The sequence below is a fragment of the Ursus americanus genome, chromosome 33 (assembly GCF_024610735.1).
Source record: "Ursus americanus isolate L20-20 chromosome 33, mUrsAme1.1.p, whole genome shotgun sequence".
NCBI lineage: Eukaryota > Metazoa > Chordata > Mammalia > Carnivora > Ursidae > Ursus > Ursus americanus.
The window spans coordinates 12988621-13010984 of record NC_142159.1 but is presented as its reverse complement, the minus strand read 5'-3'; the positions used below and the strand labels follow the sequence as shown (position 1 = coordinate 13010984).

Sequence of the window (22364 nt, the reverse complement as noted above, 5' to 3'; positions counted from 1 at the left end):
TGTAAATAAGCCCTCAAATTTACTGACCCAAGCAATATTTTATCTACCTTACCCCAAGGGGGAGGCACACTCTCCGTGTAAACTCACAGGCCAAGGATAGGAAGTGTGGTCTCACATACGAAAAGGCCCAAATTTTTCTTTCTGGCTTTGGTTCTCACCCTGGAGTGGTGTGGTTACCCTACCTTACTTCCTCCCCAGCAGACCAATAGCATGCTGAGAGTGTTTGACCCAGGCTGATGGAGAAGAAATTTGAATTGCCTGCCTCAGACTGGAGACTTGGTGGGAGCCAGAATCCTAGGCCTGGATTTAACCCCTAACCTGGGATTTACAGTTTGAGGTTGGACCATAATGTAAAATCCAGTACCATATTCCCAGGCAAAGGGCCATTCCCAGGGCCAGAATGGTGGGGACAGGTCCTGGAAGTGACACCTGTCGTGGTTTTAGTGAAAACACATGCCCTACCTCCCCATTTCAGAACACTCTGGGTGTAGAACAGTCCCATGGATAGTCAGAACAGGGTCTCACGATGCGTAGGGAGCACTCGGTTGGGAGTTTGAGACCTGATCTGGCCACAAACTGACAGTGCGGTTTTGGGCAATCTACTTCTAAAGGTAACAGAGTATGGTTTCTTACTGAATGCCAGGCTCTGTGCCAGGCGCCTTCCCGCACGCTCTCCCATGGGGTGTAAGAGGCCAGGCATTGGAGTCACTGGGCTGGGTTGGAAACCTGGTTCTGGCTTCATTAACCAGAGGTCAAAATGACCTGGATGCTCTAAGATGCAACAACATTATAATTATGACCAGTCACACTTAGCTAGTGTTCTGCAGGTGCTCGGTGCTGGTCTGAGCACTCACAACAATGTCCGGTGTTGGTGTTACTATTATTATCCTTGTACAGATGAGGACAGTGAGCTGCAGAGAGGTTAAGGGACTTGCCCCCCAGGTCACACAGCCAGTATGTGACATATCTGGGAATTGAACCCAAGAAATCGGGATCCAGACTCTATGCTCCTAACCATTGAGACAACTGAGCCTCTCCAGGCCTCAGTTTCCTCCTCCATATAATGGCGATGACATTAGTAGCTATCACGTAGTGGTGTAGGGGTTAAATTAGAAATCACATAGAAGGCACTTAGTACAGGGCCTTGCACACAAGAAGTCCTAGACCAAAAAACATCAAGCAAGGGGGGCCTCGCTGACTCAGTCAATAGAAAATGCAACTCTTGATCTCGGGGTTGTGTGTTTGAGCCCCATGTTGGGTGTAGAGATTACTTACGCATAAAATCTTAAAAATAGAAACCAGCAAGGGGCAGCTGCGTGGCTCAGTCAGTTAAGCATCTGACTCTTGATTTCAGCTCAGGTCACAATCTCGGGGTTGTGGGTTGGAGCCCTTTGTCGGGTTCCTCACTCAGCTAGAGATTCTCTCTCTCCCTCCTCTTCTGTCTCTCCCCAACCCCCTTCTCTCTCTCTCTCTCTCTCCCTTTCTCTCTCTAATTAATAAATAAATCTTTAAAAAAAAATAAAAACCAGCAAGCACTATTTTTACTAGTTAATCTTCAAATACTCTTGACGTAGGTATTGTCATCCCCCACTTGCCACACGAAGAAACTGAGCCTCAGAAAGGTGTAGTCATTCATTCAGAGTCACACAGCACTTTTAAGTGGTAAAGTTAGAACTTAAGCCCGATCGGCCTGACTCCAAATTCCATGATGCCTGACTGCTAATCTTGGGGTACTTCTCACTCTCTAACTTGGGGCTCAGACTAAATGATGGCCTGCCCACTCCCAAGGACTGGCAGGTTTTCTCCCAGGGACCAAGGTAGCTCCTCTCTCTGACCAAGTCCACCGGAGGGGGTTGATCTTTGCCATAAATGCATAAATCCCTCTTTCCTCTCCACTTAGGGCCCTAAGGAGAAGCGGATCCTGTCCTCCAGCACTGGGGGCCGGAACGACCAAGGAAAGAGGTAGGTCTGCCCAACCACCATCTCAGCCCCTTTCCTCGTCCTCACCTCCATCTCTGGGCCCTTAACCATCAGGCACAGAAGGCTCGGTGCCTAGGGCCCACGGGACTCTCAGGGGGCCCATGGAAGTGTTAGAATTTATTTTAAAATCAGAAAAAAACAATGAATATAATCCAACCTGGATTACACCTATCTTTATGCCAATGCAATTGTAAAAGGTATTTTGAAATCTTTTCTATAGAGGAAGGAGTCTGTGAGGGCAACTGACTAGGGCCCACCGAGTCAAAAGGAGACCCTGCTCCACCAGAGAGGCTCGTGGGCACCCAAAGCCTGCAGGCCATGTGGGCAGGAGTTTACCGAAAACAAACTTCAAAGTCAAGGTCCAGGAAGAGCCCTAAAGGCAGCTTTTCTGTCCTAGCTCCAAAACCCTCCTCCCTGCAGCCTCACGGGGAGGGAGACCTGGCCTGGGGGAGGGGACTCCTGGCTTCCGGTACTTCTTTCCTCTAGCTCTCTTGGGCTTCTGCCTGACATTAGCGCCTCGGGGCACTGATGTTCCCTTCCTCCTGGAGGCAGCCCAGGCCACGCTCACAGCCAGGTGGGCACTAGAGGGACCCTGCCCTTTCTCCCCACCCCACCCCGCCCCCCCTCCGCCCCTCCCCACCCACCAGATAGGGCCTCTGCTAGGAAACCTTCTGGGCTTCCCTCTGCCTTCTAGAAAATCCAAGCTGCTAAGGCAGGCATTAGGGCTCATGCAGCTGGCTCAGGGCCCCTCCGTGCTAGGAACAGTAGGGTTGTGCATGGGACTTTTCTGAAAACTAAGTTTTTAAAAATGTTGTTAGCTTTTCTGATTACAAAAGTAATACCCGTTCGTTATAAAATATTCCAACTCTATAGAAATGTAGAAAGTAGAAAGTAGAAGTTTCCTGTAATCCTACTCCCCTGCCCCCCTTAACAGTTTGGTGTGTATCCTTCCAGACCTTTTCCTCAACATAGTGTTAACCGATAGCCACGTCCCCCCGACGACGCACAATGTGTGGATGACTCAGTGCAGTTGTTTTAAGGTGGGGACATGGGCTCTGGGTAAGAAATACACGAACTTCCAGTTTTTAAAGTTACCAAGTACTATAAGAGATGAAGCACGGGTTTCTGCCCTCGCCCCCGAGCCTGTACCTTGTTCCATTCTTGACACCCTCCCCCCTGCTCACCCCTGTGACAAACCGGCCTGTTACTGGGTCTTGCTTCATGCACGTCGAGAAGATCTAACATTCCAGGGGATTAAAGAAGGTCAGTGTGTCAGCGTGATGGTCACCCTCCAGTCCAGCTGAGGGTCCCCTTGCCCCTCAGAGAGAAGAGGTGCACTCACTCAGCCCCCCTCTCCCCCCAGGTACTACCATGGCATGGAATATGAGATGGACCTCGCTCCCCTTGAAAGTCCCACGCATCTCATGAAATTCCTGACCGAGAATGTGTCTGGAACCCCAGAGTACCCAGATGTGCTCAAGAAGAATAACCTGATGAGCTTGGAGGGGGCCGGGCCCACTTCCGGCAAGGCAGCTCCCCTCCCCCCAGGCCCCAGCAAGCTGGAAGCTGGCTCTGTGGACAGCTACCTGCTGCCCACCAGTGATATGTATGATAACAGCTCCCTCAACTCCTTGTTTGAGAGCATTCACGGGGTGCCACCCACACAGCGCTGGCAGCCTGACAGCACCTTCAAAGATGACCCACAGGAGGTGAGGGCCCACTCCCGTACCCCTCACAGCATCCCTGGATATGTGCATGCATGTGCAGAAGGAGAGAAGACAGTGAGGAGGTCAGAGGTTTGGAATCCTTGGGATAAAAAGTCCTAGAGCAGAGGCTGGTCTGCCATGTACTGTTGTCCCGGTTGTACACTGCCTAACCTGCACGGCTCTATGGGACAGCTCTGGGATGAGGCCCCAGCAGCCTGAATGTGGCCATTTATTCTCTCTCAATTGTGTTTCTCTGCAGTCGCTGCTCTTCCCAGATATCCTGAAAACGTCCCCAGAACCCCCGTGTCCAGAGGACTATCCCAGCCCCAAGAGGTAAGTCAGCCCCTCTGGAACCTTGGCCACTTGGACAGTAGGCTACAACAGAGCCTCACACTGTCCCCAGAGCAGGCATTGTCAGTGAATGAAAAGAGGGGAGTGAAGGCACATGAAAAGAGAGAGATTGATTTCTATGTTTCTTTCTTGGGCTGTGACAGGGGGCTCAGAGCTGAGAGCCCCGTTAAAAACTGCGGTTCTGCTGCCCTTCATCTCCCCCGTGGCTTCGTCACCCCTCAGGGGTCTCTCCGGTTTCCATTATTTGTTATTCAGAAGGATTGTGGCTCAATGAAACCATTAAATAGAAACTCCAAAAATGAGGAAACTGAGGCCCAGAGATGTAGAATGATTCCCCAAAGCCCCACAGTAAACCCACAGCACAGCCTCAGGCCTCCGGCCACACTGCCCTCTGGGATACTCCTGCCTGGGAGCTCAGCCTCACTGTCCTCCCCATCTCCTCCCTGCAGTGACTTTGAGTACACCCTGGGCTCCCCCAAAGCCATCCACATCAAGTCGGGGGAGTCGCCGATGGCCTACCTCAACAAGGGCCAGTTCTACCCCATCACCTTGCGGACCCCAGCAGGTGGCAAAGGCCTAGCCTTGTCCTCCAACAAAGTCAAGGTGCGTCGTCCCTGGAGCAGCTCGGGAAGGGGCTGGGATGGCTGGGCCAGCCCTGCCTGACAGGGACCCTAGGGAGAGGGTGCCACTGCCGTGGAGTGGGGGACACAGAGGCAAAAGGGCAGGGGGCCCGGACCAGGGCTCTGTCAAGGGACTGCGACTGCCTGGGCCTCTCCCGAGGCTGGGGGTCATGGGGCCGCTGTGCTTGCAGAGTGTGGTGATGGTTGTCTTCGACAACGAGAAGGTGCCAGTGGAGCAGCTGCGCTTCTGGAAGCATTGGCATTCCCGGCAACCCACTGCCAAGCAGCGCGTCATCGACGTGGGTGAGAGTCCCCCCCGCCCTGGCCCCCTCCCAGTCTCTCTGTCTGTCTCTCTGTCTCTGTCTCTGTCTCTGTCTCTCTCTCTCTCTCTCTCTCTCACACACACACACACACACACACACACACACACACACGTGCATCCGCAATCAGGCCTTTCTTGCTCTGCCCCCTTTCCCCAGCCCTCCGTGATCTCTGCAGGACTTAGCTCTCAGCCAGCCGCCTGCCTGGCCCCTGTCTCCAGGTCCTACACTGCAGGGTTTGCAGGGATTTGCATCTGTGGGCTGGAAGCAGGGGCCTCTTTTCTGTGTTGCTTTGGGGTAAACAGTGCCCTAGAGACCCCAGCAGTGTCTGATAAATAGACCCCTGGGATGCTGGCCTGCGTGTCCCCATGGGGGGGGCTCAGCCCATTGAGACACAAATGCCTAAGTCAACAGAGAGCCAGGCTGTGGGCTGTCATGGTTTGGAAGGTTGGAAGGACAGTGCAGGGCAGTTCTGCTTTGGGAGCAGGGACCCTGGGGCTCTGTCTGCCGGCAGGGAGGGGGCCGGGGGAAGGGACACGGGGTGCCACCTTATCCCTGTCCCAGGCCGGGATTGTGTGGGAGGCACTGCCCATCCTTGGGCCTCCAGGTTCAGGCTCCATCACTCTTTTCCTGACTGGGTGACCTGTGTCACCTCCCCTTTCTGGGCCTCAGTTTCTTCAGCTGTTAAACGGAGTAAGGCCAGCTGCCCTGCCTGCCTCCGGTGCCACTCCTTCTGCCTAAGAGACGCATGCACTGAAGGACATGGTATCACTAGGCACCGTCCCATGACTTGTCTGAGAGGTCACATAGCAAGTGGGTAGGAGCCTGTGTCCAGGGGCCAAAGCTGAGCTCCAGTCCTTGCTGTGCCTTTTTAAATTTTTAAGCTGTGGGACCCTGGCCAAAGATCCAAAGTTCTCTGAGCTTCATTTTCTTTCCATGTGTAAAGTGAGTATTCATAGCGTCCTTGTGAGGATTAACTGAGGGCCCCCATACTGACGCGTTAAGTGGTGGCCGTCCCACGGTCTGCTGGGCTCGCCGTCCGACCTATAGCTCGGCGTGAGGAGTCCCAGCGTGGCTACGCTTGCTACTGCCCTTACCATCACCGGCACTGCTCTTCCTCCTTCTAGGACGACTGTACCTGGGCGACCCCCTAAGTCCCAATCCCACTGAAAACTGGAAACTCCACCCCAAAGTGATGAGGGCCCTGGCCTAGTTGGCCAACTTAGGGGTCCTCTGTGGGGTTTGGGCACATCTGCTTCCTCAGCTGGACCTCAGTTTTCCCATCTGTAACCCTGGGCACGACCATCAGGTTCCCCACCCCCCAAATTAAAGCATGGTTCTTGGAGGGGAGGGGACAAACCCCTGCTGGGAATTAGGCCTGGCTCCTAAATGCCTCTTCCCCAGCATGTCCCCAGATCCCTTTCCTCTGACTCTCCTTCTGGTCTCCCACGGTTCCAGCTGACTGCAAAGAGAACTTCAACACCGTGCAGCACATCGAGGAGGTGGCCTACAACGCCCTGTCCTTCGTGTGGAATGTCAACGAGGAGGCCAAGGTCAGTGCATGGCTGTGACGGGGCTGGGTCCCTCGGAGGTCCCCAGGTGGGGATCTAGGATTGGGGCAGCTGCTCTGATGGGAGCGCCCATGGAGGAGGCAGGAGACAGTGGAGGAGAAGCACAGGCTTCCAGAAAGGCTAGGCCTATGTTCCAGCCCTGTGACCTTGGACCAGTGCCCTGGCTGTAAAATTGGGGTGCAATGAGAGCACCGACTGAGGGGTACACGTGAGGATCACGTGCGGTTAGTAAAGAGTAGAGCCCAACCCGGCTCAGCAGTGGGGACTGTCTTTATTAATGCCATCCGCCCATTCACCAGATGGGAAAACCGAGCCTCGTGCGAGGTCACACAGCCAGCCGCCGATGACGCCAGGTTTCCCGACTTGCTGGCCGGTCAGGGTTGCAGAAGGAATGTTTTGGGGTCGGCTAGGGGAGGCTGAAAACCCAGTAACATCACTTCCTGCGTCCACAAGAAGGGAACGATAGTCTGCCTCCTGGGGTTGTGGTGAAGATTTCCTGGGATCATGGGTGTCTCGGAGATGGGCACAGTGCCAGACCCATCGGAGAGGCCTGAAAGTGGAGCCTCTGGTGATTCTTTTCATCCCAACCCCTTAGTGCCCAAGGCCAACTGGCCGTGTGCTTCTGGGTCTCTCTGTGCCTTGGTTTTCTGTTTGGAGAGCCAGCATTGTGGAAACGGTGCTAGTCTGAGAGCTGGGGGCTGGGTGACCTTGGGCCTGTCCTTTACCTCCTTGGGCCAGGCCTACCCTCTCAGACCAGGGTTGGGTCCAGCTCACAGCAAGGGCATTTCTGGCCTGGACAAGCTGGGGAGTTTGCCTCACGGGGCGGTCCAGGCTGCCTGGAGAAAATAGAGCTGAAGGGCTCTGAAAACACAAAGGGAGGCACAAAAGTGAGGGATTATTATTATTATTCAAACAGATGCCAGGGGCTGGAGGAGGAGCTGGGGCCTCCAGTGCAGGGAGGCGGGGAAAGAGTTTCGTAGGAAGGGAGAGGTGGGTTTCGGTTGGGATTTTCTCACAGCCCCTTAAGCCCCCGGGCGTGGGTCTTTCTCAGGTGTGAGCCGGGTGGGAGCTGCATTAGGGCCGAGTTGGCGGAGGGGGAGGTATGTCTGGCATGCGCCCGGGGGCCTGGCCCCCACAGCCAAGGAGGGAAGGGGGTCTGCTCAGGCACCGCACCCCACCCCTACCTGTGCAGGTCAGGATCATTTCCGAGGGAAATGTCCCAAGGAACAGTGGCCAGTCTGGAGTGGGGTCTGGCCCTGGCACCCCGTGGAGGAGTCAATCAGGTAGACAGTCACCAGGTGAGCCTGCCAGGGAGTACCAGCTGAGACTCACCCCGACTGCCGTCGGTTGGGCCTAGGCTTGGGGCTGAGACTCCAGCTGTCCCACTCATCATAACAGGTCCCTACATGCCAAGCCCACTAGGTGCTCCACGCGCCCTCACAGCCGCGTGAGGTAGGTTTAATTATCCCCATTTTGCAGATAAGGAAACTGAGGCTCTGTGAGGTTAGAGCACTTGTGTAAAGCCACGTGGCCAGTGGGTGGCAGAGCCCAGCTTCCCACCCCAAGTCTGGGTGGCCCCATGTCCAGGCTCATTCTGCCGGCATGTGGGAACATCAGCAGGTCACCCCTCTGCTTAAAGCCTCTGTTTCCTTGGCTGTAAAATGGGGGTGACAAGTCCAGAGAGGGCTGGAGCTAGTGGTCGAGGGTGCAGAGGGGTAGGACCCCACCCGTGTGGCTCAGGGCCAGCAGGAAGGTGGGCTTCCGGAGCTGGGGGGAGTGGTCTATAGCCCTTCTCTACCTCCTCACTCTGGGTGGCAGAAAAACGAGGCTCTGGACTTTCATGAAAGCCCCTGAAGGACCCCTAATCTCCCTCCCAGGGCCTTGATCCTTGGGGCGGCCCTCGGCAGTCTAGTGGGAGCTGCCTCGCCCACTGCTGAAGAGCTTGGGCTCCAGCCTGGGCTCCTTCACACGCCCCGTGTCACCGGGGGAAGCTGGCTCGCCGCCCGGAGCACCGGTTCAGTCTGTAACGGACATGGTGATGGGGCGCCTTCCAGGGGTGCCGCTCCCCAGGCGCGCTGTAGGCTCAGCGTGCAGGGCGCTGGTGGAACAGCAGGGCTGGCGCCCAGGGCAGGCTGTTTCTCCAGCTCCCCTGTCTGTCCGCAGGTGTTCATCGGTATCAACTGCCTCAGCACAGACTTCTCCTCACAGAAGGGGGTGAAGGGCGTCCCCCTAAACCTGCAGATCGACACCTATGACTGCGGCTCGGGTGCCGAGCGCCTGGTGCACCGAGCCGTCTGCCAGATCAAGATCTTTTGTGACAAGGTAGCTGGGGGTTGGGGCGAAGACTGTCTGCGGGGCCCTGGGAGGGAGAAGAGCCAGCCCTGACCAGTGCATCCCCCCAGCCAGGCGGGGCGTGTCTGTCTCCCTCTGTGTCTCTCGCTCCTCCGTGTGCTCGTCATTGTCTGTCCTGGCCTCTGTGTCTCTTTTCCTCTGTCTCTGCACTTCCGTCTCCCCTCTCTGTCTCTTTCTGAAGATCTCTTTCTAGATCTCTCTAAAGATCTCTCCACGTCTCTTTCTGTGTCTTGTCTCTCTCATGTTTCTCTTTCTTCTCGTCCCTCTCTGACTCCATTTCCCTCTTCTCTGTTTCTCTGTCTGTTCCTCTCTCTCCACGTCTGCCTGTCTCTCATGGCCTGGACTGACCTCAGCCAGGGCTGGGCTGGCCTCGGCCCGGCGGGCTGGGTGCCGCTACTTTCCCATTTCCTGGTCTCATTCTGGGAAGAAAGCAGCCCTAGAAGTCTGGCAGCCCCCGAAGGCTAGCCCACAGATAAGATGCAAGGCAGCCAGCCCCTCCCAAGACCCTTGGTGACCCCCTTCGCCTTCCTCCCCGCAGGGAGCAGAAAGGAAAATGCGCGATGATGAGCGGAAGCAGATCCGAAGGAAGGTCAAGTGCCCTGACTCCAGCAGCAGTGGTCAGTGGGGAAGGGCCAGGGGCTGGGGGGCCGAGGGTGAAGGGCAGAAGGACACTGGAGGGCAGAGGCTGGGGGCATGAACAGCGGGGCCCCAGACGCAGTGCCATCCTTTTCCCGTCAGGCATCAAGGGCTGCCTGCTGTCTGGCTTCAGGGGCAACGAGACCACGTACCTGCGGCCCGAGGCTGACCTGGAGACCCCACCGGTGCTGTTCATCCCCAACGTGCATTTCTCTGGCCTGCAGCGTCCCGGAGGGGTGAGGGTCTCGGGCCAGCGAGGGTCTCGGCCCCTGGGTGGGGTCTGATCAGAACTGACCAGCGGGGAGCAGTCTGCCACTCGGCCACTACGGGCCAGTTTAGACGTGGGTAGTTCCCGATATTTTTTACATCAAAATGAGAATACTTCTATTGACTCCCACGGGATTGAAAAATATACACATGTTCATACAATGTTAGTGACCTTGTCTCCTGAAGAGAGGAAGGTCGGTGAAGCAATGGACTTCATAACCGCTGAAGCGTTCATGCTTGGAGCACGCATGGAGCTTTCTAATTTCTGAGCCCCAAATTAGATGGCGGCCGCATCCAAGCTGGGTGGATCATGGTGGTCATGGCCACGCTTGTGAGCGGCCACTAAGCGCCAGGCACAGCTCTCAATGCTTCCCACGTGCCACCGCCTCTCACCCTCCCTACCGCCCTACCAGACGGATACTGTCGTTCTCCCGGATTCGTGGGGTGGACTTGAGGCAAAGAGACCAAACCACACAGTACGGGCAGAGCCAGGGTTTGGACCCAGGCACCTTGGCTTTAGAAGCTGAGCCCATGAACCCTAGCTACACCCCTCTCAGGCGGGGTAGACACTGTTGTTCCCTCCCTTCCTGATAAGGCCACACGGCAAGTCAGTGGTATCGGGATTCCAGAGCCTGTCTAGTAGTTTGCTTCCATATTAAACAATTTGACTATTTCCTTCCATCGAGGTGCTCCCCCAACCCCGTGTAGGTGGGAATGTTTGCAGAAATTGCTCTTGCTGTCCAAGATATGTTCAGTGCTTTGACTTCAAACAATAAGAGATTATGGAACCGAAAGAGCGGCCAGTACTGCTGCGGCCCGTGGCGCACACGTGAAGCCCTTCCTGTGTCCGCCATTCTCCCTTCACTGCCCCCCGCCCCGAAGCGGTTCTGTGGCCCCGTAGTTAGGCGGCTGCGTGACCCCAGTGTCTCTCTCTAGCCAGAGGCCCCAAGTTGAGAGATGACTGCTCTCTTGGGATTAAGGGCCCTGTGGCCAGGTTGACAGCTGCTCTGTGGGGAAGAGGGAGGCCCCCGGGCTTGCACCTGTGAGCTTGGGTTGGTGGGGGGCCAGGCCTGAATCCTGACTCTGCCTCCTACTGGGTGTGTTAGAGGCTCTCCACCCTCTCGGGCAGTCCTGGGCGCCCCCCGTCATGGTCCTGGTGATGACTGCGCCAGAAGCACAGTGTCAGGAACCACAGGAGGGTTCCAAAGAGTGCCCCCCACCCCCCTTTCCCCTTGTGCCTCTGCTCCCACTTCCCAGCTCCCAGCTGCAGGACGGTGTGCAGTCCTGGCCCTTCTGGGCGAGCTGGGGCTCGGGGGGGCTCATGGAGTTAGCCATATTTCTTCAGCACCTCCTGTGTCCGCTGAGTCCCTGACTCATTCTACCTGGGCTGGATGCTGCCTTTCGACTGAAGATCTCAGCTCACTTAAGAACTTAATCTGAGCAGAACGGGCTGGAAATGCATCGCAACCGCATCTCCCCCCCTCAAATTAGACCCCCTCCCCCCAGAAAGCCTCCAACAGGGGAGGGCCCCTCTCATCTTCCTGCCTGATGGAAAATGTCTCTCCTCTTCATTGCAGGCAGTGCCCTCGGCGGGTCAGAGCAGCTCCAGCAGGTACGGAGAGAAGCAGCTAGGGGCCTCCTCACCCCCCCTGCCTGGCCCCCTACTGCTTGTGCTGCCCCCCAAGCCAGGGCCTGGGCACCGAGGAAGCAGCCCTGAGACTCTGCCCCCAGCCCCCAAGCTAGATTCATGCTCCTTTCTCACTGAAACTGCCCACGTTTTTATGGGTTTGTTTTATGTGAAAAGTTGGCGAATCTCTGGCGAGACACATGCTTGTAAAAAGGGAAAGAAGAAGCCTCTGAGATGGTAGTGCAGATTTGGAGAGCAGGGAGGGGACGCTGTGCTGCAGGACTGACCAGGGGGTCTACACACACCCCCAGACGCCAGGAGGCGAGGGCGGGGCCCGGCGCCTTGGCCCCTCCTGACGTCCTTCCTTCTGTCAGCCTAGAGGTCTGTCCGAGGGGAAGCATGGGCCTGAGGCCGGGATGAGAGGGTGGCGTGTAAAAGGGAAAGCTCTGTTGTTGATCTCAGTGTCCACCCCCCATAAACAAGGGCTACTTTTCATGGGGGGCTTCCATGCCAAATTAGGTCTCTTATCCCTTCACCACAGCCCCAGGGGGTCAGGCAGGCAGGGGTTATTGGTCTACTTGACCTATGACGAAGCAGGGGCTCAGAGAAGTGAAGTGACTTGGCCAAGCTCACACCATGCTTGCGTGGTAGCACCGGCTGGAACCCAAGCCGGCCTTACTCCAAGTCCCACAGCCCTGCCCCCTCTCCCCGCCTCCCACCCAAGTGGATTCTTCCAAAACAGAATCATGTCGAGGGTGAAACAACAGTCCACATTCACTGAGGCCCTGCTGCGCACCGCACGCAGCGCTAGAAGCAGTTGGCGTGCTCTCCTGCAGCCTCGCAACTTTATGAAGTAGTTGTCATTATTTTGTCACCCCATACAGATGGGGACCTGGGGGACTAAGGACCCCCCCAAGTCACCCAGCTAGCGGGTGGGATTTGAGCGCAGGCAGTCCCAACTCTAGAACTGCTGCTTTGACCGCCCCCCCCACCGCCTGGGGCCTGCCCTCATGGGATGCTCTGCACCCCTGGGGTCCCTTCGGACTCTGGGATGCCCCGGGTTCCTCACGAGCCCCTCCCTTTCTCCCCTCCCCCCACCAGGCTGCCTCTGAAGCGCACCTGCTCACCCTTCGCTGAGGAGTTTGAGCCTCTGCCCTCCAAAAAGGCCAAAGACGACGATCTTCAGAGAGGTACATTTCCTCACGGCCCCTCCATTGTCTGAGCCCTCTGTGAGGCCCCCAGCTCCCTGGGAGGCCGGCCCAAAGCCTCAAACACCTACCCAGGCCCAGGCGGCTAGGGCAGCACCCGTCCCAGCAGAGAGGGCACAAGGGGCTGCTTTAGTCCTCAGAGCTGGAGTTGGACCAAGGCTTGAGGGTGGGGTGGGAGGCCTGGGGGCGCCCAGGGTGTCTGGGGAGAGGTCCGTGGAGCTGGAGGGCTTCTGCCTCCTCTGGCCTTGTTGGACATGGCCATCCTGCGGCAGCTGGCCAAGGCAACAGGCTCCTTATGTTGGGCAAGCCCCCCACCTTCTCTGCGGCAGGTGGGAGCAGACTTGGGTTTCCATGCCTGGCTTTCTGGCTTGGACAGCCTAAATCTGTGACTTCCTGGGAGAGGGGGACATGTCCAAACCTCTGGGGGCTGTAGCTGATTATCAAGAAGAAACCAACCAGCAGCTAGGATCAAAAGCTTCCGGCAACCTTGAATTGAGCCTTGTACCGCACTTGGTATTTAAAATGTCATGTCATTAATTCCCCGGCAACGCTGTGAAATAGAGGGCGGAGCCACCGCCATTTCCCATTTGGATAAAGTGAGGCTCAGTGATGGAAAAATGTCTTCAAGGTCACCTAGCTGGCAGGGGGTAGAGCAGGGATTCGAACCAGCCCAAATCAGCACAGTCTGAGTGGGACCTGCAGAGCTGGGTGGTATTCTCCATCTGGGAACACACCCACAGCAAGGATTTGCCCTTTCTGCAGAAATAAACTTTATGTTAAAAGTAATATTTTGAGGGGCAGCTGGGTGGCGCAGTCGGTGAAGCATCTGCCTTCAGCTCAGGTCATGATCTCAGGGTCCTGGGATGGAGCTCCCCATCGGGCTCCCTGCTCAGCGGGGAGCCTGCTTCTCCCTCTGCCCCTCCCTCTGTGCTTTCTCTCTCTCTCTCGAATAAATACATAAAATCTTTGAAAAAATAATATTTTTGAAGATTCCCCCAGCCCCTGAGGTATTCCCAGGCTCATTTGTCCTCCCTAACCACCCAAACCCACCCCTGTGCCCCTCAGTCCTGTTGTACGTGCGGAGGGAGACCGAGGAGGTGTTCGATGCTCTCATGTTGAAGACCCCGGACCTGAAGGGGCTGAGGAATGCGGTAAGAGGCGCTGTGACCACCCCCCTGCCAGCCCTGGCCAGACCCCACTCTGTGTTCCTGTCCCCCACCCCTCACGCCACAGTTCTGATTTCCCACAGGAAGGCTCTGAGGAAGAATATGCTGGAACCTCGGCTTTCCGATGGTCCACCTGTCCCACCCCATTTGGGGGGGGCCTCCCGGCCTGGCTGGTGGGGGCGTGCCTCTGTGATCTTATCTCCCAGCCAGAACCCTGGCTCCACCCTGGGAGTCACACACACCATAAATCCTCCTTAATCTGATGGCTGCTGTCTGACAGGCCAGAGCTTTTTGTTGGCTTTGCAAACCTGTTTCTGTTTTAATGGGAATGAAACCCAAAAAGGCCAGGCCCCAGAGACACTCTTTTTTCTTTTCCGGGGGGCCTCATTCCCCCAGCTTGTGGTTGGCTGCGGGGCGCTGGCGGGGGTGGCGAAAGGTGGTGTCTGGGCAAGGAGATCTCCCCCCACCCCCAACTGCCAGAGAGCGGGTGAAGCAGCCTTGAACGAAACCCACAGCAGCTTTGTGGCTCAGCTAAAAACTGAGCCAACACGAGCCTCCCCCAGGGCCAGCTGGGCTTAAAGGTTGAACCACACAGGACAGCCAGAGGGTTCTAAGATGGCGGGCTGGGGAAGGGAAAATGAACCCGATGGTAACACCAACTACCTTTTACTGAAGACCCACTACGTGCCAGGCATTTTGTCAGGCATGCAACGTTTGCTAGCTCACCATATTCTCCTAACACCCCCGAAAAGTGGGTACTATTATTATCTGTTCATTTCCATGAGGAAAAGGCCTCCCAGCAGTCAGGCGACTTGCCAAAGTGGCTAGAAGTGACAGAGCAGCAGTCCAGCCCAAGCCCTCTCCACTCTGCTGTACCCTCTGGTCCCTTCACAGATCGTCGGCCCTGCTTGATTGGCGCCAGCCCCAGAAGCTGGCCTCACAAAACGCCATTAATGACACTTGAACATAGACTCAGAGTCTTTGGGTTGGACCGTACCTGAAAGGGTGCCCATCTGGTATTTGAGCTCTCTTCCCAGTAGCTCTTCCAAGCGGGTACCCACTTTTGACTTGTATACTTCCAGGGATGGAGAGCTCACCACCACACAGGGAAGCCTATGCTGTCTTTGTACGACTTATGGTTAGAAAGTTCCTAAGTTCTTCTTTATTTTTATTTTTTTTTTTTTTTAAGATTTTATTTATTTATTTGACAGAGATAGAGACAGCCAGCGAGAGAGGGAACACAAGCAGGGGGAGTGGGAGAGGAAGAAGCAGGCTCATAGCAGAAGAGCCTGATGTGGGGCTCGATCCCTGATCGCCGGGATCACGCCCTGAGCCGAAGGCAGACGCTTAACCGCTGTGCCACCCAGGCGCCCCCTAAGTTCTTCTTTAGATTGAATTGAGATCTTCTTTCTGATAGCTTCCAACCATATCACATCAAAATAAATAGTCTAAGAACTTTTCTGGCTTGGAGGGGTCTCTGTCAGGACAGAGAATAACTGAGAAGCCGAACCTGGTCCTCTTCTTAAAAGGCCCAGAGAGGACCACCTCAGCCTGAAGCCCTTGGTCTGAGGCTTGCTGCTGCTTCAAGGCAGCCAGTAACACCAGCCAGCAACATCTGACTGAGCTCCAGGGCACAGACACTGGGCTGAGCCCTTCACATCATCTTCTCAGTTCCTGTGCAGAACCACAGTGTAAGGACATCCCATGCTCGCTCCATTTTACAAACGAGGACGCTGAGGCTCGGCAAAGTAAGGTGACTTGCTCAGAGTCTGCGCTCCAGGTGGTAGAGCTGGGACCAGAGCAAGTCTGTCTGCCCCAGAGGAAACTTCCGGCTGTCTGGGGAGAAGTGAGCTGGCTCTGGCTGTCTGAGCTCAGGCAGGCCACTCGCGGGCCCCCGAGCTGCAGGTTCCTTGTCCGCAGAAGGAGCACCAACGTTCTGGGATGTGATGGGGCAGGAAACCCAGGATCTGGCTGGGCTCTGGGTGCGTGGTTTATCTTCGTGGAGCTCGGTGTCCTCACCCGTCCGGTGGGGTTAATAATTCCTGCCCGGAGGGGGCACTATCTGGATGACCCCCCTTACAACAGGGCAGGGCATCCCCAGTGCTCCCCTTCTGAAAGAATAACAATGACCACTTATGGAGGTCTTCTCCACGCCAGGAACTGCCCCGAGTGTTTCACACGGGCCAGTTTTGTACCTGCCCGACGAGGTAGGCGCATGACCATCTCTGCCGCTAGTTTGCCCGGAGTCGACAGCTGCTGAGCGAGGGGCCCTCGGCACTGGCACCGTGTGGTCTGGCTTTAGGCGGGGGGTTGGGGACCTGGTGGGTGCTCTTTGGGGTCTATCACGGCCACTAAACGTGCAGTCTGTCAAGGGTTTGTTGTGATGCGGGAAGGCTTATAACATGCGATGTGACGTGGAAAAGTTCTATAATCTATCCATGTGGCACATAAGAAATCTGCACCCGTGGCCAACAGACGGGAAAGAGTGCACCCAGATGTGTTCCTCTGGGAAACAGGATTATAGACAATTGTCATTTTCTTCTTTGTATTTTTCCACAGTAGGGACGTATATTTTATAATCAGGAAATAAAAAGTCAGAGTATAAAAGGCTGGAATAGACCCAGTCTGGGCAGCAGACAACAACCCCCTACTGTTCTCTTCCAGATCTCTGAGAAGTATGGCTTCCCCGAAGAGAACATTTACAAAGTCTACAAGAAATGTAAGCGGGGGTAAGTGCTCAGTCCAGCTCTCCCCCCCACCCCCCTTCGCTGCCCCTTTCCCTCCGAAATGTTGGCTCAGGGAGCTCCCAATGGGCTGGCTGCGGAGTTGGGCTGAAAGCCCCCAGTCAGGCAAGGCCACGTGCCGAGACCAGACATTGACCAGCCCCGGGAAGGAAAGGAGGGGCAGACAGACAAAAAGGTCTTTGTAGAGACCACAGGTGGAGGGCCAGGGCAGGCCCAGAGATCAGAAGACCCAGGTCCAAGTCCTGGGGCCACGGGATAGCCCAGTCACTTGATCATAGAGCTGGCGATCGCGACTACCATCCCCTCGTCCGCATACCGTGTGTCAGATGTTGGGCTACGCGTATCCCACTTAACTCTCACCGCCGCGCTATGAGGTGGACAGCACGACCCACGCCTCACAGATAGGGGAACTGAGGCTCAGAGCTGCTAAGTAATATTCGGGGCCAGGAACAGCAGAGGAAAGGTGCAGACTCGGAAGGGCCCAAGAGCGTCGCTACTGGTTGGGTCAGGGGCCCAAGGAGGGAGCGGCTGGCGGAGAGTCTGGAAAGGGTGTGGCGATTGGGCGTGGTTTTGCGGGAGCCGCCAGGGATGCTCCGCGGGCCTCCGCCTTCAGGTCTGGATGAGGCAGGAGGGAGGGAAGCTTTGCCTTCCAGAGGGCCGGGCCGTGTGGCATCTACTGTGGGTTCCTGGGGATTACTGCTAAACACCACAGCACCCTTTACTTCCTGCCCAGGAGAGCCGTTGGCAGGGGGGAGACGGAGGGCCACATGGTGACCGCTGCCCCCCTCCCCCCAGGTTTTAGTCCCCTGGTGAGAGCCAGTGAGCTGGACCCTCACAGCCCTTGCTAACCAAGTCCTTGAACCAGCCCAGCGTGAGGCCTCCGGGCAGTGAGGAATGGTCAGCCCCCTTCCCTGCCCAGAGGACGCGCTGCCAGCCCCCTGCCTGCAGCTCAGACCCCATCCTGCTCTGGGCAGTGTAACTCCAGCTACACTTTCTGGTGGCCCCTGGAAGGTATTTGCGCATTGCCCCGTGGCTACTTTCTGCGGGCTTTCCTTTTCCGAAGGCTTTGCACAGCCAGGCGGGTTTTGTACCCAGGCCAAGGCCCCATCCAGGCAGGCCTAGGGGCTGGCCTCCCGCCCTCCCTCCTCTTTGGTTCCCACCCAGCCTCCCACAGAAGGGCAGGGGGCGGGGGGGGGGGAAGGTGTGCAGCCCTGCAGCCCCTGGGAAAGGACCCGTTTGGTTTTGGTTGTATGAGTGGATAGGGTTTTTCTGTTTTTTCTTTCCAAGTTTCGGTTTCAAACTGGGGCTCACATGCTCTCTGGAGCGGAATCCACCCCCTTGCAGAGGGCAGGCTCTGCTTTGCCCAGACAAGCCCGGCCCCACGTCCCCTTCGGTGCCAGCGCCCGTGCCCCCTGGCTGCGGCCCCCCTGCAGCTGGCCTCCCTGACGGAGCCCGCCGCAGGCTGGGCCGAGGGGCTAGGAAATGTGTGTGTGTGATTTGGGGGCAGGGGTACTCATACAAGGACGCCCCAGCCCGCTGGCAGAGTTTAAGTCTTCCCCTTAAGCCCCAGCCAGCTATTTAAACCCTAATTGTAGTAGCTTCCATGTCTGGAGTACTTTCTATGTGCCAGGCGCTGGGCTAAATAACTCCCAGGCATCAACTCATTGAAGCCTTGAGTTTGGTATGATTTTCTGTATTTCTACAGATGAGGAAACAGACGTTCAGAGTAGTCCCAGGGTCACAGTTAGTAACCAGCAGAAGGAATCCCAGCCTGTGCACACACCCAGTATTTTATCTTGCCTCCTGCTTGTTCCTCTGACCACTAAGCAACGTGCAAATAAAGGCTGTGGCCAGGCCTTTTACTTGCTTGGCCCCGTAGCCCAGGGCATCCCTCAGTGGCCCTTCGGAGGCATCCTACACTCCATACACACCCGCACCACGAAGACCTCAGGCCTAGGATCATCTGAGATGCTTAAATGAGAGGAGTCCGCAAAAAAACCTTTTGGGAGAGGAGAGGCCAGGTTCATCTGTGCCCTCCCTCCATGTCAGACGCTCCTCCTCCGAGGAACAGAAAATTCTCAACCGTGGCCTAGTTTATTTTCACAGAACCGTCCTGAAAGTCCTGTGGACAAAGGTAGATACGATCAGCTTTACAAGCACCACTGAGTGCTTGAAAGATGAACAAATACCTTGTTTTGCTGGCAGCTGGCCAAGGGTTTCGGGCAAACCAGGACAGAAGACAGCTAGAAGCTGGCAAGTGACAAGAGGCCCACGTTCTGGGGCAGCGGTTCCCAGCAAGCCCTGCCTCTAGGGCCCCGGTCACTGACCTCTGAGAGGGAGAGGTCTGGGGGCCTGTCTGGGACATGTGGAGGTGTGCACTCTGGGCCCGCTGGGAGCCCTGCTGGGGCTGTGGGTGGGAGGCAGCCTTCGAGTTCATGCAGGTAAGGCACTCGGTGCCCAGCACCTAGAAGCACCCGGAAACACCACTACCAGAAACCAAACAAACCTGGCCGCTGACCAGGCGCTCCCCCCTCTGGCCCAGCCTGCAGCCCCCAGACAGAGATCCCTCTGTGAGATGAAGGAAAGGCTGACAGGATCTGAGGAAGTGGGAACCTGTAATTAGACTATGGCCGTCAGCACCCCGGCTTGGGAGCCTGAGCCGAGCCCTCCTTCCAGAAAGCAGCCCAGTCCTAATGCTGCTACACAGATGGCAGGATGTAGGCCAGAGGCTTAGGGTCACTGCTTCGCCAAGGTCTCCATCCTCCGGACCAGGGGGATGGCAGGGACAGGGCTACCGGCTCCTCGGGGTGGGGGGGGGTCCCCCGGAAAGCGGACGGCTACCTGCCAGGAGCAGTAGTCTGAAACCCGCAGCCCCCCACCCCTGCCCCACTTGAAATAACCGCACCCCCATCTGAACTCTCCCCCAGGCCTGGCGTTTGCCTTTCTCACAGGTGCCGCTTCCTAACTTGTATTTATAGGGTCTTTTTGCTTTTCTTTCTTAAAACAACGGCGCGGTGGAAAGAGACAAAGTCTGGATGCAAGTCCCCCTCTGTCATCTATTAACTGTGTGACCTCAGGCAAATGACTCCGCTTCTTTGAACCTCAGCTTCCCCGTCCACCGACTGGAGTAATAGGGTTCTAAGAGTCTTTTCTCAGGCACTGCTAGATTCCAGACTCCGGAGGGCAGGGTCTAGATCTCTGTGCGGCCCTCGTTTTTGTTCGGAGCGAGACCCTGCACATGGAGAGGCCTCGGTCAACGCTGGTGGGGTGGCTGGATGAAGACGCCCACCTCCATTGCGAAGGGAAAGCTGTCGTGGTCAGGCCCGGGGGGCTCTTCTTCAGGGAAGCAGCTGCTCGCGGGGCGCCCTCTGGCCTACACCGTGGCTTTGACGCTCTGCGGAGGGCCACGGCACGGAGGTCCGGTCCCTCCCGGGTTGGCCCAGGTCCCTGCCTGAAGAGTGGGGGGAGAGGGGGCTGAGCCCCTGACGTCTCCTGCACCACCTGTGAGGTTTCAACTGAGAGGGGAGTCGTGTGGCACCTGCCTGTGGCTCAGGCAGGCACACCTGAGCGACACATCGCAGCCTCCTACTGAACCCAAACCTCGCTGGTCCCCCCGCCACACCTCCTGTGCGTGAACTCTCACTTCGGGTCCAAGTCCTGCCTGGCCTGGGGAAGAAGGAGCCCTGCGTTTTCCCCAGTCAGTCCGGTGCAGTAGGGGCCACGGTTGGAGGAGTGGCTTGGCCACTTGGGGATCGTGCCCTCTACTGTCAAGTGGGACAGTGAGTACCCACCTTTGTTGTTATGACGGTCAGGAGAAAGTCCATGAGGTGCCTGAAATGTTGGGGGCACCCAATAGGTAGTAACCAGTACTATCATCCTTGTCACCCAGAGGCCCTGAAAACGAGGGGCCTGCCACGTTCTAGACTCATCTCCTCTTCTTTTCCAGAATCTTGGTCAACATGGACAACAACATCATTCAGCACTACAGCAACCACGTCGCCTTCCTGCTGGACATGGGGGAGCTTGATGGCAAGATTCAGATCATCCTTAAGGAGCTGTAAGGCCCAAGCATCCACCCCCTTGGGCCCCCTGGGGTCGGCTCCAGGCAAAGAGCCGTCTGGGAAGTGGCCCCAAGCCACACACAACCTCTCCTCATGCCTCAGTGCTGTTACTTGAATGTCCTCTCTGAGGGAAGAGGCCCTCACATTGCAAACCCACAGATGCCAAGGTCAGGAAGGGACCTGGGAAGTGTCCTGACCTGAACCGCAACTCGTGCTTGAATCCACGCTGGATTTCCTGCCAGCGCCGGCCCAGCCAGAGACAGCGCCATCTTGGCTAACGTCCCCACAGCCTGTCTCCTCCTCAGAAGACACTGTTCTCTCAGTCCATCTCCTGGTTGACTATTCAGATGGGAATAGTGATCTGAAAGAAGGAAGTGGACCTTCTTTCCCACAGCTGCCTTGACTCTTGTCCAGCTTTCATTCTGGATTCTTCTATCAACTTCAGACCCTTTGGTCAATTAGCTGGACAACTCTTTTGATTTTCAGTGTAAACAACTTTTAAATGTTTCCAAAGTGGAAACACTCTCTTTCACACGAATTTCCTCAATACAAGATGTAAATAATCGAGCTGATTGATTGGAACAAAGTGGCTGCTGTAAAAACGACAACTTCTGTGCCTGCTTGCTGATGTGCACATTTCTTATTTACAGTTTGCATTTATGTTATATATAAAAAAGTATATATTGTATATACATGCCACATTTTATATTTTTCATGGATACATTTTTATCATTTCAAAAAATGTGTATTGCACATTCTTGGACTATTTTTTTTTTTAGCTGTTATTCAATTATGCATTTTGTATACTCGCATGGTATTTAGTAATAAAATTCTACCTATGCATTACTTCAAATACTACACTCACTCCTTCTGTGAAAGTCTTCCCAGGAGGAGAAGGTGAGAGCAGATTAGGCCCGCCTCCTGCCGTCCTGCGGGTAGCTTGCACCGGACTCGAAGTCTGGTGGCGCGTGCTGGGCACTGGAGAAGCAGAGGTGCCCCCTGGAAGGCAGCGGGATCCTGATGTTGAGATCTCTGTCTGGCGCAGTCCCACAGGCTGCATGTCATGACCTTAGGACGAATGACTAGAGATGGAGAAGTCCCGGGAAGGTCCAGGATGGCTTTGCCAAGGACCGCACCACTGGGGCCAGTAGGCAGAGCCCACGGCTGGGAGCCACGTGAACTGAGTTCTTATGCCACCTCTATCCCCACACTCTGGGCCGAGTCTTTTTCCCTGCAGCTGACTCGCAGCTTACAGAAACGGGTGCTCCCATCTCTTCCCAGCTCTGCCTCAGTGACATCATGGTGGTACGTGGGGGAGTAGTTATACCCAGGAAATTGACCACTGCTACACATCAAGGCCTTTATTTCCTCTGGCAACAAGTGACAGATCAGAGCATCTCTCCCTCCCTCCCTCCCTCCCTCCCTTCCTTCCTTCCTTCCTCTCTCCCTCCCTCCCTCCCTCCCTCCCTTCATCAGCTTCCTAGCACACCACCCCCTCTAGGCCTCAGTTTCTTTAGCTATGGGTGAGGGGCATGGATCTACCCGGGTCTTTGTAACTACCATCTTTAGAGCCGCAGAGCTGATTGATGGGTCTCAGAGGCCACCTCGATGTAGGGGAGGGTTTAGCTGCAGCCCCCGAGGACCCTTCGGACTTCAGTCATGGCAGATCAGCTTTTCCCCTTTTACACATCAGGGTCTCCCATAAACTTTTGTCTGAACAGAACTTTTAAAACCTTTGTAAACCACAGATGCCTC

General features: G+C 56.0%; 1 protein-coding gene across 2 annotated transcripts in view; it reads left to right on the top strand.

Moving 5' to 3' along the window:
• The window catches only part of GRHL3 (grainyhead like transcription factor 3), a 34836-nt gene extending 13519 nt beyond the window's left edge, over positions 1 to 21317 (top strand). For both annotated transcript variants that reach the window (XM_045782508.2, XM_087858413.1), the window contains exons 3-16: positions 1901 to 1962; positions 3344 to 3689; positions 3946 to 4019; positions 4487 to 4640; positions 4849 to 4960; positions 6436 to 6530; positions 8712 to 8870; positions 9439 to 9517; positions 9639 to 9772; positions 11381 to 11415; positions 12532 to 12620; positions 13704 to 13789; positions 16469 to 16533; positions 20495 to 21317. In XM_045782508.2, the coding sequence (XP_045638464.2) occupies positions 1901 to 1962; positions 3344 to 3689; positions 3946 to 4019; positions 4487 to 4640; positions 4849 to 4960; positions 6436 to 6530; positions 8712 to 8870; positions 9439 to 9517; positions 9639 to 9772; positions 11381 to 11415; positions 12532 to 12620; positions 13704 to 13789; positions 16469 to 16533; positions 20495 to 20609 (1605 nt within the window). In that variant the 3' untranslated portion in view covers positions 20610 to 21317. The remainder of the gene's footprint in view (positions 1 to 1900; positions 1963 to 3343; positions 3690 to 3945; positions 4020 to 4486; positions 4641 to 4848; positions 4961 to 6435; positions 6531 to 8711; positions 8871 to 9438; positions 9518 to 9638; positions 9773 to 11380; positions 11416 to 12531; positions 12621 to 13703; positions 13790 to 16468; positions 16534 to 20494) is intronic.
• The last annotated feature ends 1047 nt before the right edge of the window (positions 21318 to 22364 follow it).